The sequence below is a fragment of the Pseudophryne corroboree genome, chromosome 2, assembly GCF_028390025.1.
Source record: "Pseudophryne corroboree isolate aPseCor3 chromosome 2, aPseCor3.hap2, whole genome shotgun sequence".
Lineage (NCBI taxonomy): Eukaryota > Metazoa > Chordata > Amphibia > Anura > Myobatrachidae > Pseudophryne > Pseudophryne corroboree.
In genome coordinates this window covers 412915829-412933705 of record NC_086445.1, presented here as the reverse complement: position 1 = coordinate 412933705, position 17877 = coordinate 412915829, and the positions used below count along the sequence as shown (strand labels likewise).

Genomic DNA, 17877 nt, shown 5'->3' with positions numbered 1-17877 from the left:
AAAGGCCCATTCCACAAGGAAGGTGGGCTCTTCTTGGGCGGCTGCCCGAGGGGTCTCGGCTTTACAGCTTTGCCGAGCTGCTACTTGGTCGGGTTCAAACACATTTGCTAAGTTCTACAAGTTTGATACCCTGGCTGAGGAGGACCTTGAGTTTGCTCATTCGGTGCTGCAGAGTCGTCCGCACTCTCCCGCCCGTTTGGGAGCTTGGTATAATCCCCATGGTCCTTACGGAGTCCCCAGCATCCACTAGGACGTCAGAGAAAATAAGAATTTACTCACCGGTAATTCTATTTCTTGTAGTCCGTAGTGTATGCTGGGCGCCCGTCCCAAGTGCGGACTTCTTCTGCAATACGTGTATATAGTTATTGCTTACTAAAGGGTTATTGTTACGAGAGGCTCAGTTGTTGTTCATACTGTTAACTGGGTATGGTTATCACAAGTTATACGGTGTGATTGGTGTGGCTGGTATGAGTCTTACCCTGGATTCCAAATCCTTTCCTTGTAGTGTCCGCTCTTCCGGGCACAGTTTCCCTAACTGAGGTCTGGAGGAGGGGCATAGAGGGAGGAGCCAGTGCACACCAGATAGTACCTAATCTTTCTTTTAGAGTGCCCAGTCTCCTGCGGAGCCCGTCTATTCCCCATGGTCCTTACGGAGTCCCCAGCATCCACTACGGACTACGAGAAATAGAATTACCGGTGAGTAAATTCTTATTTTTTTGTTTGCCAAGTACGTGGATTACAATAAAAGAACTGGACACTGGATCAGGTGAGTATAATTTTATTTTCAGGTACCCCGGATGTCGACATTGGAGACGTGGCCAGAGCGGCGTGTCAACATAGGTAAGTATGTGTGTCGGCATTTATGTAATAAAGTTATACTTTCACGGTGTCTGTGTCCTGTTTTTATTTGGTTATTTTCTTTGCAGTAGAACTACAGGTACCAGCGGGCCCGGTTTCCCCCCGCATGCTGGTACTTGTGGTTCTCCAAGTACCGGCTTGCGGGGGAGGCTTGCTGGGACTTGTAGTTCTTCTGCAAAAAAAAACAATATTCTTACATTTTCAACAAGGCTATCAGCCCCTCATCCGCAGCCCTTGGATGGGGGGGACAGCCTCGGCTTCTACCCTGGCCCTTGGGTGGCTGGGGGGGGGACCCCTTGATTGACGGGGTCCCCACTCCTCCAGGGTACCCCGGCCAGGGGTGACTAGTTGGGTATTTAATGCCACGGCCGCAGGGCGCTGTATAAAAGTGACCCCCGGCTGTGGCATTATCTGTCCAGCTAGTGGAGCCCGGTGCTGGTACAAAAATACGGGGGACCCCTACTCTTTTTGTCCCCCGTATTTTTTGCACAAGGCGCAGAGCCCGGTGCTGGTTGTTAAAATTCGGGGGATCCCCTGTCATTTTTTTCCCGTATTTTTGCAACCAGGACCGGCTCAAAGAGCCCGAGGCTGGTTATGCTTAGGAGGGGGGACCCCACGCTTTTTTTTTTCCTGATTTTTACCCCATTCCATTAAAAAAATATATATATATATTTATTTTTAAAATATATAAATAATACTTGTGCCTCCTAAATAGACAAACCAAGTACCTAATCCCTTCTAATATAAATAGATATGCTATTACCAATAAAAAAAAACACAAAAAAAAACATGTTTTAAATTTTTTTTACTAGATTCCGCCAGCAAAGTGTGGCGGATTGAAAATGACGAATTTACTGTCTAAAAGCACTGTTGTCGAATTTACAATCTTCAATTGAATATACTTTTGTCGAAATGCCGCATTTGTACCATTGCAGAAATGTCGAATTTGTCAAATGTCGAATTTCAAAAAGTTGAATTTGGAAAGTCCGTTTTTTTGACGAAAAGTACTGTATTGCATTGTCGAATTTTTTTTGGGGCGAAAATGTCCCATTTTTCGACATTTTCGGGAATTCGACCGCAATTGCATATACCCCTAACACTCCCCTGACTTTAAGGATATCTATGTATGAGCAGAGGTGATTTCATTAGTACCTCAGTCATTTAAATGTAACATTCTCTGCTCAAGCATTGTTATCATTGAAACCAGGGCTGTAAGGAGGCTTTAAGGACCACGTTTTGTAAACATGATCATACATATACTAGCTCTCTGCATAGTCCAGTCCATTCCAATTTATGCAACTCATGGCAGAGAAAAATAGTATCTGCTATTGAAGGCAGTATGTTCAAGCACTGAGGTCTGTACTGTAGTATCCAATGCTAATGGATATTTACACAAGTGCAGTATGTGGACAGTTCAATTCCTACATTAATATGTTGCAGGCACATCGCTTGTCATGCTTCCTTCTAGCGCCCCCTAGTGTCTGAAGAGAAAAGCTTGCTGTGATCATAACCTTAATCACACCATATATTCTGAGCTTAGATACTAGTGAATAGATTAAATCAGAATATGAATGTTCTTTACTGATACATTTCCTTATTTCACGATTAGCACATATTCCTCTACTATTAATCTTCCTGGACAGGTACTGGGGAATAAATATTAATTTCTGTTTCTCCTTTCTGGTCACTGAATTGCTGCACTTTTCCTTAATGGACATATTTTTTACAGTGTGTTTATTTTCTGTTTTAGGTACAGAAGTTTAAAGCACTTTAACTATGACATCTGCCAAAGCTGCTTCTTTTCTGGCCGTGTTGCTAAAGGTCACAAAATGCACTATCCGATGGTGGAATATTGCACTCCTGTAAGTCTAAATATGAGAAGTGTTTTCTTCTAGCATACAGTGTGCTTCCAAAGTCCATATTTCTCTCAGTCCAGTAATTCAGGCTATTAACTGGGCACAGGGAAGTTCATTGTCATGCCTATAAAGTCAATACATTGTTGTCTGTATGTAGATTGTATAGTTGTACTGTATATTGCCTTGGAAAGAAGTAGGAAATTGTCTATATGAGTTCTCATTTAACATGAAGGAACTTTGTTTTTGTTTTTACTGTCTCATGGAATATTTAAACATTAATTTGAGGTGAGCAGTCTGATTCAGCTGACTTTTAGGTTTATATGTATACACAGTGGGTGGTCGAAGTGGGAATTTTGAAGTGGGGGTATGGAAAATGTAAAGTGATTTTGTGTTAACTTCAGGGTGTATTGTTGTGTGTGTTGGAAAATGGGGTGTGGCCACTCAAAAGGGGACATGCCCCCAAGAGGACAGGGGCAATTTTAAACTTGATCATTAAAAAAATCTACTAGGTTTGGGGCTATTTACTTTTCTGGGGACTTTTTACTTCAGTATTTTGGGGACATTTTTGAAAACAAAATGTTTTATATTTGAATAAAGGAAAAAATATTACTATTTTAGGCAAGGGTGGGTGTTAGGATGCGGGGAGAGGATGGTTCGAGTAATGCTGCAGGGGGAGAGGGGAGACAGGGCTAGGCTGCGGGAGGGGAGTAGCAATGTCTTTTAGTCTGACTCTAGAATCAACCATTGTTACAGCACAGCCACCTTTCTCTCTTTTTTTCATGACTGCTGATGGCTGTGCCTGTCTCCTATGTCTCCTCTCCTCCTCTGAAATCCGTGGGAGTGGCTGGCTGGATCATTCATTTGAGCTGGGCACCGGGATCAGTCAGTGGGTCGGGGACTGGGAAGTGCTGAAGAAAGGCAGCTGCAGGTTAAACAGACAGCTGGCAACGGCAGGAGATGGCTTCCTTACAGCCACCCACTGTTACCTTCTCAGAACCTGCTAACCTCCACACCCACTGCGTGTCTCACTCCCTGCTTCCACCACTCAGCCCCTGCTCCTCTCACACTCTCCATCCCTCACCCCTTGGTCCTCTTTCCTCATACATTACTCACTCTCGCCATACCTCTCTCACCCCCTGCTACACTGTGTTTGCTTTCCTCTCACCCAGTGCACCTCTTTTTCTCTCCATTCCTCTCTCACTCCTTGTTCTGGAGATCCCCCCCTTCCTATATTCAGCACAGCCTGTTTTACCGTCATTCCGTTTGCCCACCTCTGCAGCTGAACTGTAACAGTGTAATCTGATGATAGTCGATAGTCCTCTGATCCGGTGCCTTGCTTGTTATTCTCTGGACTGCAGCACACTCTCGTTGGCCTCCTCTACCAAGGATCGCATCTACACTTGCTGCTGAATGGGCATAACTGGCTGGCACTGGGTTTCACTAGTTTAATAGCAAAGGGCATGTGTGTGTAACTGCTGTCTATGCAGTAGTAATTCATCTGATGTCACATGCATCTCTTGCACTTAGTATAGAGTGCACAATGATAGGGAATACAGCAATTCAACCAAGCGTACAGGTAGGTGTGTTGTGGAACCATAGACACATACAGACAAATCTCTGCATTTCTTTCCATGCAAGCAGCAAGTGCTACTGTTTATTAAAGTACATTTATCTCCACTTCCTACTTCCTCCACTTTTACAGAATCCGTCCTCATAGTGCATGTAGAAAAATGAACATGTTGGTAATCTGAGGAATTTTCAGCTAAAAAAGTTAAGACAATAAGGCTACTTTTACAATTTATTTCATTTGTTTTGTTTTCAGTTACTTTGTTTATTGATGTATTAGAGATTATAACCTCGATGAATGTAGATTGGCCTGTTTACTCGCTTTTACTCACATGGCGACTCGTACATTCATCTCGCATTCCATAGCCTGTTGTCTGGTCTTTAATACTCATAGTCCAGAAAATAACGTAGACAAACCGACTCCTTCTCCACGTTCCCAGCCACAGCCACAGTCATTAGTGCAGGAAAGCATTGTCCTTGCTTTCAAGTATAAGGTTTTGTCTTGGCTTTTCACAAGCAATGTTTTTTTTTTGTTTGTTTTTTAAGACTCATGAGTACAGAATATTAGGATCATACTGCTATCGGATACAGATTAGTTGACTAGGTTTTTTACTTTGTTGGTTCCAAGCTTTTTCTTTTCCTTGATGTGTTTTGCTTCAGTAAACTGCAATCCATAGCTGATTTTAGCTTTGAACTTGAAGATGCAATAACAGGAACTAAAAAATGGTAAATCCTTTGTCATAAGCCACTAAATAACGATAGGTGCCAAGTCTTCTCCTGTAAAACATTTGACACCTGTGCCTACTTTCTCAAGGAGAATGGCAAGCAGAATTTGATATCCATTGCAGGATTTGTTTTTCTTTTGTCCATGTTGCTTTTCAGTTGCTGTTTCCTTTGCCGAGCAAAGCTGCAGTTTTTCGCTCTACTGTTTAATTCATGCCATCAGTTCCCTCATCCACAAAGAGATTTATTTGTGTGCTTTCAGACTACATCTGGAGAAGATGTTCGCGACTTTGCAAAAGTTTTGAAGAATAAATTCAGGACAAAAAGATATTTTGCTAAACACCCAAGGATGGGTTATCTGCCCGTTCAGACTGTTCTAGAAGGTGACAACATGGAGACGTGAGTGCTTTCCACTGGCCTTGCAAATGTCCTGACTCTCACTTTTTCCCCAGTTTTGTTTATCATTTAATACATGTCATGGGTTTTAGTTTGGCTATACGAAACACAAGCTGATAAGTTTATTAAGCCAACTATATTTTTGAGACCTGTCTAAAAATATAATAGCAACAGGCAAGTGCATAGCAGATATTTTCAGAATGTTTCATGTATTTAAACAATCTGCGTGACAAAGGGAAATATTTACTAAGTAACGGGTTGTCAGAGTTGCAAATCAGTGGCGGCTTTGACTGATATGTTTAAAACCGCAATACAAATAAAACCTATTCAAGTCTAATTTAGCATTTATTTATGTTGCTGTACAAATTCACTGATGTTCAGCTGTGTTGTCAACCTACTGGTTAGTAAATTTGCTCCAAAATGTAAACATTTTCATGTATTCAGTATGAAGGTAAAATAGTGTTGAGTGGTAACCTGAAATTCCCTTACAACTCTGTTTAAAATTGAGTGAGGAGGGGGTTTCTGATTTATTTCCATAGCCAGAGTGCTCAGTTTATACAACAGTTTAGAATGAAGAAGGGGTCATGTATTTAAAGTTGTTTATACACAAAATCCAATAAATGAAGCCCCTTCTAACAGATGTTGTCCTCCTCAAACCATTACTGTTGAAGTTGCATCTTTTTCATAGTTTGTGAAACGGGCCATTCATGTTAATATACAGTAAATTTGAGGAGAACGGGGAATAGATAATCACCCAGTTCAGGTGGTCTGCTTTATGCCAATATGGTTTTCCACTACCACTACTGGTTTATGAAGTCATATTTGTATCATTGTTGTTGCTCTGCAAGCAGACTAGGTAGAGCTCAATTCCAAAAAAATAATAATGGTGATAGCTGGGAAAAAGAGTAAGTGTAGTCTTTTCTGGAAAAATATTATTTTTTATCATGTTAATAAATGAAAGAAACAACACATATCAAACCGTAATTTAATCTGCAACAGTCTGTGGAAAAAGCTGATTTATTGCAGTCAGTGATTTCTGTAGAATTGTTTTATCTAAGCGTATTTATTCATGGAGCTCTCAGACAAATGACAGGTGCAAATCTGCAACTGTTTGCGGTCCCATCTGCCAGGAAGATAGCAGTGAACATGAATAGTTTAGAAAACCTCCTGTTGATAGCAGAGTTCCAGGAGGAGGGTGATCTCTCTGCAATGCCATCTGTCCTGTTGCTTGCACAGGCTCCCAAAGTTCCTGTACACAGAAACACAATGGGCCTGCTACACTTGTGCGGTGTTCAGTTTCATTTAGCGAACTTAAATATTACATACTGTACCTGAACTTAAATGTTAATTTAGCGCTTCAAACCTTTCCTATAGCTCACTTTAGAAAATGGAGTTTCATTGTTACCACTTTACATTTCAAATCAACAGAAGTTTTGAGTGATATCATTCTAAAATATTATAATGGTCTGTACCTTATTGCTGAACAATTAGACCTATTTATTGCTGACAGTCTTTGCTTTATTTGGCTGTTTTTATAATTATTTTTGATAATATTGAGTTTCAGCTTGTATTTCTGTATTTTAATAGATGTTTGTATAATTTTCTGCATTGGCTGCTTTTATTGGCATTTTTTGTTGATGTCATAAGCCTCGTCCCACTTTTGTGTTCTCTACTCTACTTTCTCTTCACCTACTCATTTTTGTCTTTCAGTCCTGTTACTCTGATCAACTTCTGGCCAGTAGATTCTGCGTGAGTATTTTTTATTTTTGCGCTACTGCTTTTGCTTCTGCCATGTGTGTTATTACTTTGCTATTTTTTTTTTTAACCCATGTATTCATCATTGACCACTTCTCCCTGCCCTCTCAAGTCTGAAATTGGTTGCATCAAAAGTAAGGTTCTAAGAAATGATCAGTGAACTTAGAATCTAAAGAGTGGACTGTCTCTATTATAATTGTCAGTGATGCCACTATCGGTCTACCTACCAGAACGTTAGAATTGAGACATCTTAACCACTTAACTGGCGATTTTTCCCTTCAAAACGGTTCATACTTTTTTTAAGTTGTTTTATTTAATATTGTTTTTAGTATTTTTTTTTTTATATTTAAATATTATATTATGCACACCTGAAGAATGGATCTGCTCGTCAAAAACTGGGGTACACAGTGGGGTGGCACGGTCGCATGTGATCTGACCATACCAATTAACTGATTAGGCATGTACTGTATGTAAATGCTTCCATGGCCTGATGGTGTATGTGGCACTGTCTATACCCATGTTCTTTTCCTCACTGCAAGCTGTTTTAACCATTTTAGGCTGACTGCAGTGTGCTTTAATGTTTTTATTAACACTATTAATTCACATAAAGGGACAAATCCCTCCCCATGATAACTTTTCTCCAATACCCGCAGCTCTTACAAGCTGTTGAAACATTTATTTACACTCACAGTATGAATGCTCTTGCTTTCGATTGATAGGGTGAAAAAACATGTAGCGCAAGTAACTGTGTAGCTGGAAGTTTGAGGCCAGTTAGAATATTTGACAACCCAACACTGATATTCCTAAATCTGCAGAAAACTGTTCCAAGTTCGTAATGACTTGTAGGAGAGCTGGATCCATATTACAGTATGTTCACACTTCACCCTCTGCTGATAGAGCACAAACGTCTTTTGAACTGGTGACGCTCTTACTGTGGTATACTTTATAGCTGTAGTGTAAACTGTACGGTGAGCATGGACAGTAGACGGGTGCCGCGTGTGTTTTATCTGCCTGGAATGCAGGTGATGTATTTGTTATAACAATTAACTGAGCACATTTCAGCTGAGGGCTCCACAGCCATGTTTATGTTCGTAAAGAGGATATATGACCCCAGCAGGCTTCATTCAGTGTTCCACAAAGTGATTTTTCTCTGTGGTTCAAACACCAGAGTGTAGAAAATGCACATTTAATATCCAGGCATAGGGGATGAGGTGTAAACTGATATCTAGGTAATCATGACTTGTTATGTGCTTGTACATGAGAGCAGAAAAAAACATATTCAGAACAGTAAAAGAACCTGTTATCCATAACATAATTCCTACTACTGCAATGATGCATGTTAGCTGTATAAATCTGATTACATTGAGATAACATCTCTACTGCAGACATCTGCTGTGATGAGCACGGATTGCTGTGTGGAAGGAGGACCCGTGACTTGCAGCACAAACATTAGGCATCTTTACCGCTCTGTTTCTTATATTGTATCCACTTAATATATCTAAATAATATTTACGTGAAAGAACGTTATTACACATTGCCAATTAAAGGTCAGGTCAAAACACAGATTTTCTAGGTAGATTTTCTTTGCCGCTTTAGAGGTCTATTTATTAAGCTTTGGAGAGAAATAAAGTGGACAGAAATAAAGTACAAACCAGTTAGCCCCTGTGATATGGCAGTTAAGAGCTGATTGACTGGTACTTTATCTCTCTCCAAGTCTTGTACATTACATTTTAAATTTAATTTTAAATTTTGCACATATTATTCCATATTTTCTCCCTTTGTGGACACTTTGTTCTCTCTCCCCCAATATTTGGACTGCCCTGCACTACTTGCTGTATAAGTTTTACCAGACCTTACAGTGATTATGTAACAGTACTGATGGGAATGCTTAGTGAAGCTCATTGCCATGTGATTGCGAGACTGAAATACCAAATTAAATTCAGTATAAAAGTTAAGGACAGAGATTAAAAACAAAAAAATTAATATAGGCCACTCATTTTTCTGTAAAATATATACAATAAATTATATTTACAGTTGTGGTAATAAAAATAAGAGTTTGTCCATTGTATTTGGGACAGTTGACGATGGATATTCTAAATTCCCACATTCAGTTATTTGTGGTGTATTTGAACAAATAGACACAATTAGTAGGCGAGTCCCCTTTTTTCCTCTGTTTTCTCTGAATCATGTTCCATAAAACTTGTTAGCATTTCTATTACTGACTTGTGAGTGGCTTCCAACCTCAGTGGATATTTTTTTCTGTGATTTAATAATTTAGTAGAGACTGGTCCATAATCATAACTCAGATATTTTTTACTTTAGGCCCTGCATTGTTTACAGTTTACCGTTAGCGCTTCCATGTAAAGTAATTTAGGCTGTCGTTGTTTTAAAGCTGTGGCCTTTTATTCGTTGTGAAGAAATTGGAAAATTATAAATGATATAGATGTCCGTACAAGAAGTAATCAGATTTTACATTCCGAGTGACTGCTGCTGGTTATATATAGTCTTGGTATGACTTTTCCAATTGCTATAGGTTTATACACCTGGATGTTTTCTCATGGTATTGACACAACTGCAATAGCTCCACTGTATACAGCAGTGCTATAGAAAATGAAGATGGCTGTTCTCATTGCATTTGTACATAAACTGTCTGATTTGATCATCTATTTCCAGTAGCTGAGAAATAAAATAGCCATTTCAGGTTTAAACATTTTCAGTGTTCGGGGAGTTTTTTCTTATAACTACAAGCTCATTGAACTCATTGAATTTTAAGCTTTACTCCTATTTTATAGAAAGGAAAGTGTAAGGTGAGAAATAATTGAAATATATGAAATTTGTATACCTTTTTGGCCGTGCTTCCATTCTAAACTGATAGCACTTTATATACTGAACATACATAGTGTACATCTCCTCCATAATATTCCTGTTACTACTTGACAAAAAGCAGTCCATGACACAATGAAGCTCAAGCACCTTTCTTAATGTGAAGATTGAATTGTGTTTAAATTCTTCTTTCCACAGCCCTGCCTCATCTCCCCAGCTATCACACGATGACACTCACTCACGAATTGAACACTATGCTAGCAGGTATGACTCCATGGCACAAGCATCCAAACATATCAGAGAGCCTTGTAGCGTTTAGCTCATTCCATCAGGAGAGTCTTCCGTACTCTGCAACGATTTGTTGATTTTTCCAATCTGTCAGTCTCCCATTAAACTTCTATCTAGCTAGCATTTAATGCCTGTTATCCAGCAGGGCCTGAGAAACGAAGCGGTAAAACGTATGCAACTTAATTCCACATCCTCTCTCCAGCTAGAAACTTTTAGATTTCCCCTATATAAATGTACAAAATATTTTCAATAATACATCAACTGTGTTAACCCTTTTTTTTTTCTATATTTTTCCTATAATTATTATAGCAGCACAGTTACATGTCACGTTTTATTTTTAAAAGCACATGTCATGAGTTGAGATATCATGAGATAGTAGACTTTCGTATGTAAAACACATTACTATACTGAGCATAAACTATCAGAAAATTAAAATACATAATGATGTCTCTTCCATCCACCTACTCAGCTACTCGTAGGCTAACCTATACTACATCACAGTAATTATTGCAGATCTGAATGTTTAACATAATTAACTCTTTAATTTTCTATTATGTTACCTCTTTGTGTTACATACTGTATGTTTGAAATGTTTGATTTTTGCATGTCCATGCATTTTGGCTTCAGTGTTTTGTGTACTTATGTAAAGATATGTGACAGTATTTTGTAGAAGCTCCTGCTACTATAGGTTGATTATAAACCTAAAAGGAATGTCTTGCCAATCAACCCAAGAGATTTTACTGGACTCTGTTTCAAGATTTTTCCTAGAGTTTGAATAGGCAGAGTACACATTGTGTATGAGACACACTCTACAAAACCAACCCTTAGAGTGTAGATGGAGGTTTTGTAGATAGTACACTATGTTCTTGGTGTAGAGCAGTCTCAAGTACATTTTCTTGTGCAGCAATGGTAAAGAAGCAGCTTACTTTTAGGATATCTCTTTAGCCATTGTAAAGACAATCGCCTTATGTAATATATACCAGAGAGGTGAGTACCTTGTTGATCTGCAGCTGCAATGTTCACATCATCATCAACCTGTGAATGTGATAAATTATTTTGTGTATAATTTCTTGTGTGTATGTATGTATGTATGTATATATATATATATATATACATACACCCACACAATAAAAGAGCCACGTTCTTGATGATAAAATGATTTGCAAATTATCTTCTATACTGTTTTCTGCTGAATAAACATTATTTCCAGAAATCTTGAAAATTAACACAGGTGCTGAGAAGGAGGTGATTTCCAATACCAATATTAGGAAGCTGTTTAAATATAGTTAACCGAGAAAAAAATAAGACGCAAACACACTACGCTCTAATGAGCTACTAAATAGAATCCGTGGTAGTTAACACAAGATAACAATTTATACAAAAATACAAACATATTACATAAAAACATATTCACTTCATTAATGGAATATATATATATATATATATATATACAAACAATTATAGAAAACCACAGCACTCGCCACCCCAGAAGCAGGGTGCAGCGTCCGCACTAGCCACTCATAGGGTGGGGTGCATGCAGCCCATGGCCACCTATCCAAATACATACAAACTACCTGTAGCAAGCTCACTTGTCCTCACAACATCAATAAATAAATGATGGGGGTTTAGTTAGTGAATTGGCCAATGCACGGAAGCCTGCAAACCGCTCGCCAAGGTACCCCACCTTCTTGCAGGTCCTACACTATCACAAAGTCTTCAAATTTAAACCTGGCAACTGTGTCACACATAATATAACTGCAAATATGCCCACTAGGTTTAAGGTATACCTGCCACATATCTTATGGCTTTTAAAGGTACGCTAGTCACCTGACACTGGCTGATTAATTACTAAGGAGCAGCTGACACAGGTTTAGAACAAATGAGTTTACACAGGGGTGCATGAAAAAGGCCTGTGGCCACAGTTAATAAGAGTTAACCAAAGATTAACCCCGCAATATACAAACAAATATAGAAAACCACAGCACTCGCCACCCCAGATGTTGTGAGGACAAGTGAGCTTGCTATGATGAGTGCTGAATTTCCTGTTTGTATGTGTGTTTGTATATATATATATATATATATATATATATATATATACATACATACATACATACATACATACATACATACATACAGGTTGAGTATCCCATATCCAAATATTCCGAAATGCGGAATATTCCGAAATACTGACTTTTTTGAGTGAGAGTGACATAGTGAAATCTTTGTTTTCTGTGGCTCAATGTACTCAAACTTTGTTTAAAACACAAAGTTATTAAAAATATTGTATTAAATGACCTTCAGGCTGTGTGTATAAGGTGTATATGAAACATAAATGAATTGTGTGAATGTACACACACTTTGTTTAATGCACAAAGTTATTAAAAATATTGGATAAAATGACCTTCAGGCTGTGTGTATAAGGTGGATATATTTATCCATCTTGCCTGCGATGGATGCGCACACATCGCGGAATGCAGCTATTTGCGGCTTAGTCGCTGTGCACAAGCACAATGCGTTCCCTATGGGACGCAGGTATGAATGCGATGCAAGCACCCATTAGGGGGCACGTTTATCACATCCGCAATCACAGTTAAGATTAAGCTGGGCATATAATTTATAAGAGAGAGAGACAGTACTGTGACAAAGACCCAGCTCAAAGCAGCAGGAGTTCCAGGAATAGCGACTGCCCTCCATAAAAATAATCCACCACTGGTTTCCGTCATTGTTACTGGCTTGTAACTAGTATTATATATATATATATATATATATATATATATATATATAGATAGATATATATATATATATATCTATTTCTCTATCGTCCTAGTGGATGCTGGGGTTCCTGAAAGGACCATGGGGAATAGCGGCTCCGCAGGAGACAGGGCACAAAAAGTAAAGCTTTTCCAGATCAGGTGGTGTGCACTGGCTCCTCCCCCTATGACCCTCCTCCAGACTCCAGTTAGATTTTTGTGCCCGGCCGAGAAGGGTGCAATCTAGGTGGCTCTCCTAAAGAGCTGCTTAGAAAAGTTTAGCTTAGGTTTTTTATTTTACAGTGAGTCCTGCTGGCAACAGGATCACTGCAACGAGGGACTGAGGGGAGAAGAAGTGAACTCACCTGCGTGCAGGATGGATTGGCTTCTTGGCTACTGGACATCAGCTCCAGAGGGACGATCACAGGTACAGCCTGGATGGTCACCGGAGCCGCGCCGCCGGCCCCCTTGCAGATGCTGAAGTTAGAAGAGGTCCAAAATCGGCGGCTGAAGACTCCTGCAGTCTTCTAAAGGTAGCGCACAGCACTGCAGCTGTGCGCCATTTTCCTCTCAGCACACTTCACACGCAGTCACTGAGGGTGCAGGGCGCTGGGGGGGGGCGCCCTGGGAGGCAAATGTAACCTATATAAAGGCTAAAAATACCTCACATATAGCCCCCAGAGGCTATATGGAGATATTTAACCCCTGCCTGGATTCACTAAATAGCGGGAGACGAGCCCGCCAAAAAAGGGGCGGGGCCTATCTCCTCAGCACACGGCGCCATTTCCTCTCACAGCTCCGCTGGTCAGGACGGCTCCCAGGTCTCTCCCCTGCACTGCACTACAGAAACAGGGTAAAACAGAGAGGGGGGGCAAATTTATGGCGATATTTTTATATATATAAAGCAGCTATAAGGGAGCACTTATTATAAGGCTATCCCTGTTATATATAGCGCTTTTGGTGTGTGCTGGCAAACTCTCCCTCTGTCTCCCCAAAGGGCTAGTGGGTCCTGTCTTCGTTAGGAGCATTCCCTGTGTGTCTGCTGTGTGTCGGTACGTGTGTGTCGACATGTATGAGGACGATATTGGTGTGGAGGCGGAGCAATTGCCAAATATGAGGATGTCACCCCCTAGGGAGTCGACACCAGAATGGATGCCTTTATTTATGGAACTACGGGATAGTGTCAACACGCTAAAGCAGTCGTTTGACGACATGAGACGGCCGGACAATCAATTAGTGCCTGTCCAGGCGACTCAAACACCGTCAGGGGCTGTAAAACGCCCTTTGCCTCAGTCGGTCGACACAGACCCAGACACAGGCACTGACTCCAGTGGTGACGGTGACGAATCAACCGTATTTTCCAGTAGGGCCACACGTTATATGATTTTGGCAATGAAGGAGGCGTTACATTTAGCTGATACTACAGGTACCACTAAACAGGGTATTATGTGGGGTGTGAAAAAACTACCTATAGTTTTTCCTGAATCAGAAGAATTAAATGACGTGTGTATTGAAGCGTGGGTTGCTCCTGATAAAAAGCTGATAATTTCAAAGAAATTATTGGCATTATACCCTTTCCCGCCAGAGGTTAGGGAGCGCTGGGAAACATCTCCTAGGGTGGACAAGGCGCTAACACGCTTATCTAAACAAGTGGCGTTACCCTCTCCTGAGACGGCCGCACTTAAAGATCCATCAGATAGGAGGATGGAAAATATCCAAAAAAGTATATACACACATGCAGGTGTTATACTACGACCAGCTATAGCGACTGCCTGGATGTGCAGTGCTGGGGTAGTTTGGTCAGAGTCCCTGATTGAAAATATTGATACCCTGGACAGGGACAATATTTTACTGTCGTTAGAACAAATAAAGGATGCATTTCTTTATATGCGTGATGCACAGAGGGATATCTGCACACTGGCATCACGGGTAAGTGCTATGTCCATTTCGGCCAGAAGAGCTTTATGGACGCGACAGTGGACAGGCGATGCGGATTCAAAACGGCATATGGAAGTTTTGCCGTATAAAGGGGAGGAGTTATTTGGAGTCAGTCTATCAGATTTGGTGGCCACGGCTACAGCCGGGAAATCCACCTTTCTACCTCAAGTCACTCCCCAACAGAAAAAGGCACCGACTTTTCAACCGCAGCCCTTTCGTTCCTTTAAAAATAAGAGAGCAAAGGGCTATTCATATCTGCCACGAGGCAGAGGTCGAGGGAAGAGACAGCAACAGGCAGCTCCTTCCCAGGAACAGAAGCCCTCCCCGGCTTCTACAAAAGCCTCAGCATGACGCTGGGGCTTCTCAAGCGGACTCGGGGACGGTGGGCGGTCGTCTCAAAAATTACAGCGCGCAGTGGGCTCACTCGCAAGTAGATCCCTGGATCTTGCAGATAATATCTCGGGTACAGGTTGGAATTAGAGACAGATCCACCTCGCCGTTTCCTGAAGTCTGCTTTACCAACGTCCCCCTCCGAAAGGGAGACGGTTTTGGAAGCCATTCACAAGCTGTACTCTCAGCAGGTGATAGTCAAGGTACCTCTTCTACAACAAGGGAAGGGGTATTATTCCACTCTTTTTGTGGTACCGAAGCCGGATGGCTCGGTAAGGCCTATTCTAAATCTGAAGTCCTTGAACCTGTACATAAAGAAGTTCAAGTTCAAAATGGAGTCACTCAGAGCAGTGATAGCGAACCTGGAAGAGGGGGATTTTATGGTATCCTTGGACATCAAGGATGCGTATCTCCACGTTCCAATTTACCCCTCACACCAGGGGTACCTCAGGTTCGTTGTACAAAACTGTCACTATCAGTTTCAGACGCTGCCGTTCGGATTGTCCACGGCACCTCGGGTCTTTACAAAGGTAATGGCCGAGATGATGATTCTTCTTCGAAGAAAAGGCATATTAATTATCCCATACTTGGACGATCTCCTAATAAGAGCAAGGTCCAGAGAACAGCTAGAGATGGGATTAGCACTGTCTCAAGAAGTGCTAAAACAGCACGGGTGGATTCTGAATATTCCAAAATCCCAGTTAATGCCGACAACTCGTCTGCTGTTCCTAGGGATGATTCTGGACACGGTTCAGAAAAAGGTTTTTCTCCCGGAGGAAAAAGCCAAGGAGTTATCCGAGCTTGTCAGGAACCTCCTAAAACCAGGAAAGGTGTCTGTACATCAATGCACAAGAGTCCTGGGAAAAATGGTGGCTTCTTACGAAGCAATTCCATTCGGCAGATTCCACGCAAGAATTTTCCAAAGGGATCTGTTGGACAAATGGTCAGGGTCGCATCTTCAGATACACCTGCGGATAACCCTGTCTCCAAGGACAAGGGTGTCTCTTCTGTGGTGGTTGCAGAGTGCTCATCTATTGGAGGGCCGCAGATTCGGCATACAGGATTGGATCCTGGTGACCACGGACGCCAGCCTGAGAGGCTGGGGAGCAGTCACACAAGGAAGAAACTTCCAGGGAGTATGGACGAGCCTGGAAACGTCTCTTCACATAAACATTCTGGAACTAAGAGCAATCTACAATGCTCTAAGCCAGGCAGAACCTCTGCTTCAGGGAAAACCGGTGTTGATCCAGTCGGACAACATCACGGCAGTCGCCCATGTGAACAGACAGGGCGGCACAAGAAGCAGGAGTGCAATGGCAGAAGCTGCAAGGATTCTTCGCTGGGCAGAGAATCATGTGATAGCACTGTCAGCAGTGTTCATCCCGGGAGTGGACAACTGGGAAGCAGACTTCCTCAGCAGACACGATCTTCACCCGGGAGAGTGGGGACTTCATCCAGAAGTCTTCCACATGCTGGTAACCCGTTGGGAAAGACCAATGGTGGACATGATGGCGTCTCGCCTCAACAAAAAACTGGACAGGTATTGCGCCAGGTCAAGAGATCCGCAGGCAATAGCTGTGGACGCGCTGGTAACGCCTTGGGTGTACCAGTCGGTGTATGTGTTTCCTCCTCTGCCTCTCATACCAAAAGTATTGAGAATTATACGGCAAAGAGGCGTAAGAACGATACTAGTGGTTCCGGATTGGCCAAGAAGGACTTGGTACCCGGAACTTCAAGAGATGATCACGGAAGATCCGTGGCCTCTACCTCTAAGGAGGGACTTGCTTCAGCAGGGTCCCTGTCTGTTTCAAGACTTACCGTGGCTGCGTTTGACGGCATGGCGGTTGAACGCCGGATCCTAAAGGAAAAAGGCATGCCGGAAGAAGTCATTCCTACTTTGATTAAAGCAAGGAAGGAAGTAACCGTGCAACATTATCACCGAATTTGGCGAAAATATGTTGCGTGGTGCGAAGATCGGAGTGCTCCGACGGAGGAATTTCAACTGGGTCGATTCCTACATTTCCTGCAATCAGGATTGTCTATGGGTCTCAAATTGGGATCTATTAAGGTTCAAATTTCGGCCCTGTCGATTTTCTTTCAAAAAGAATTGGCTTCAGTCCCTGAAGTCCAGACCTTTGTTAAAGGAGTGCTGCATATACAGCCTCCTGTGGTGCCTCCAGTGGCACCGTGGGATCTCAATGTGGTTTTGGACTTTCTAAAATCTCATTGGTTTGAACCACTAAAAAAGGTGGATTTGAAATATCTCACATGGAAAGTGACCATGCTTCTAGCCCTGGCTTCGGCCAGGAGAGTGTCAGAACTGGCAGCTTTATCTTACAAAAGCCCATATCTGATTTTCCATTCGGACAGGGCAGAACTGCGGACTCGTCCGCATTTTCTCCCTAAGGTGGTGTCAGCATTTCATCTGAACCAGCCTATTGTAGTGCCTGCGGCTACAAGTGACTTGGAGGACTCCAAGTTACTGGACGTTGTCAGAGCATTAAAAATATATATTGCAAGGACAGCTGGAGTCA

The 17877-nt window shown here is 41.7% G+C and overlaps 1 protein-coding gene across 13 annotated transcripts in view; it reads left to right on the top strand.

Moving 5' to 3' along the window:
• The window catches only part of DMD (dystrophin), a 3641189-nt gene that overhangs the window by 3514773 nt on the left and 108539 nt on the right, over positions 1-17877 (top strand). For 12 of the 13 annotated variants that reach the window (XR_010221499.1, XM_063953479.1, XM_063953472.1 and 9 more), the window contains 4 exons: positions 2609-2720; positions 5266-5402; positions 7110-7148; positions 10176-10241. Coding sequence is in view for 12 of the 13 variants with exons in the window: in XM_063953479.1 (XP_063809549.1) it covers positions 2609-2720; positions 5266-5402; positions 7110-7148; positions 10176-10241 (354 nt within the window). In the remaining variant the exon portion in view is untranslated. The remainder of the gene's footprint in view (positions 1-2608; positions 2721-5265; positions 5403-7109; positions 7149-10175; positions 10242-17877) is intronic. The other variant, XM_063953476.1, reaches the window with a different exon arrangement.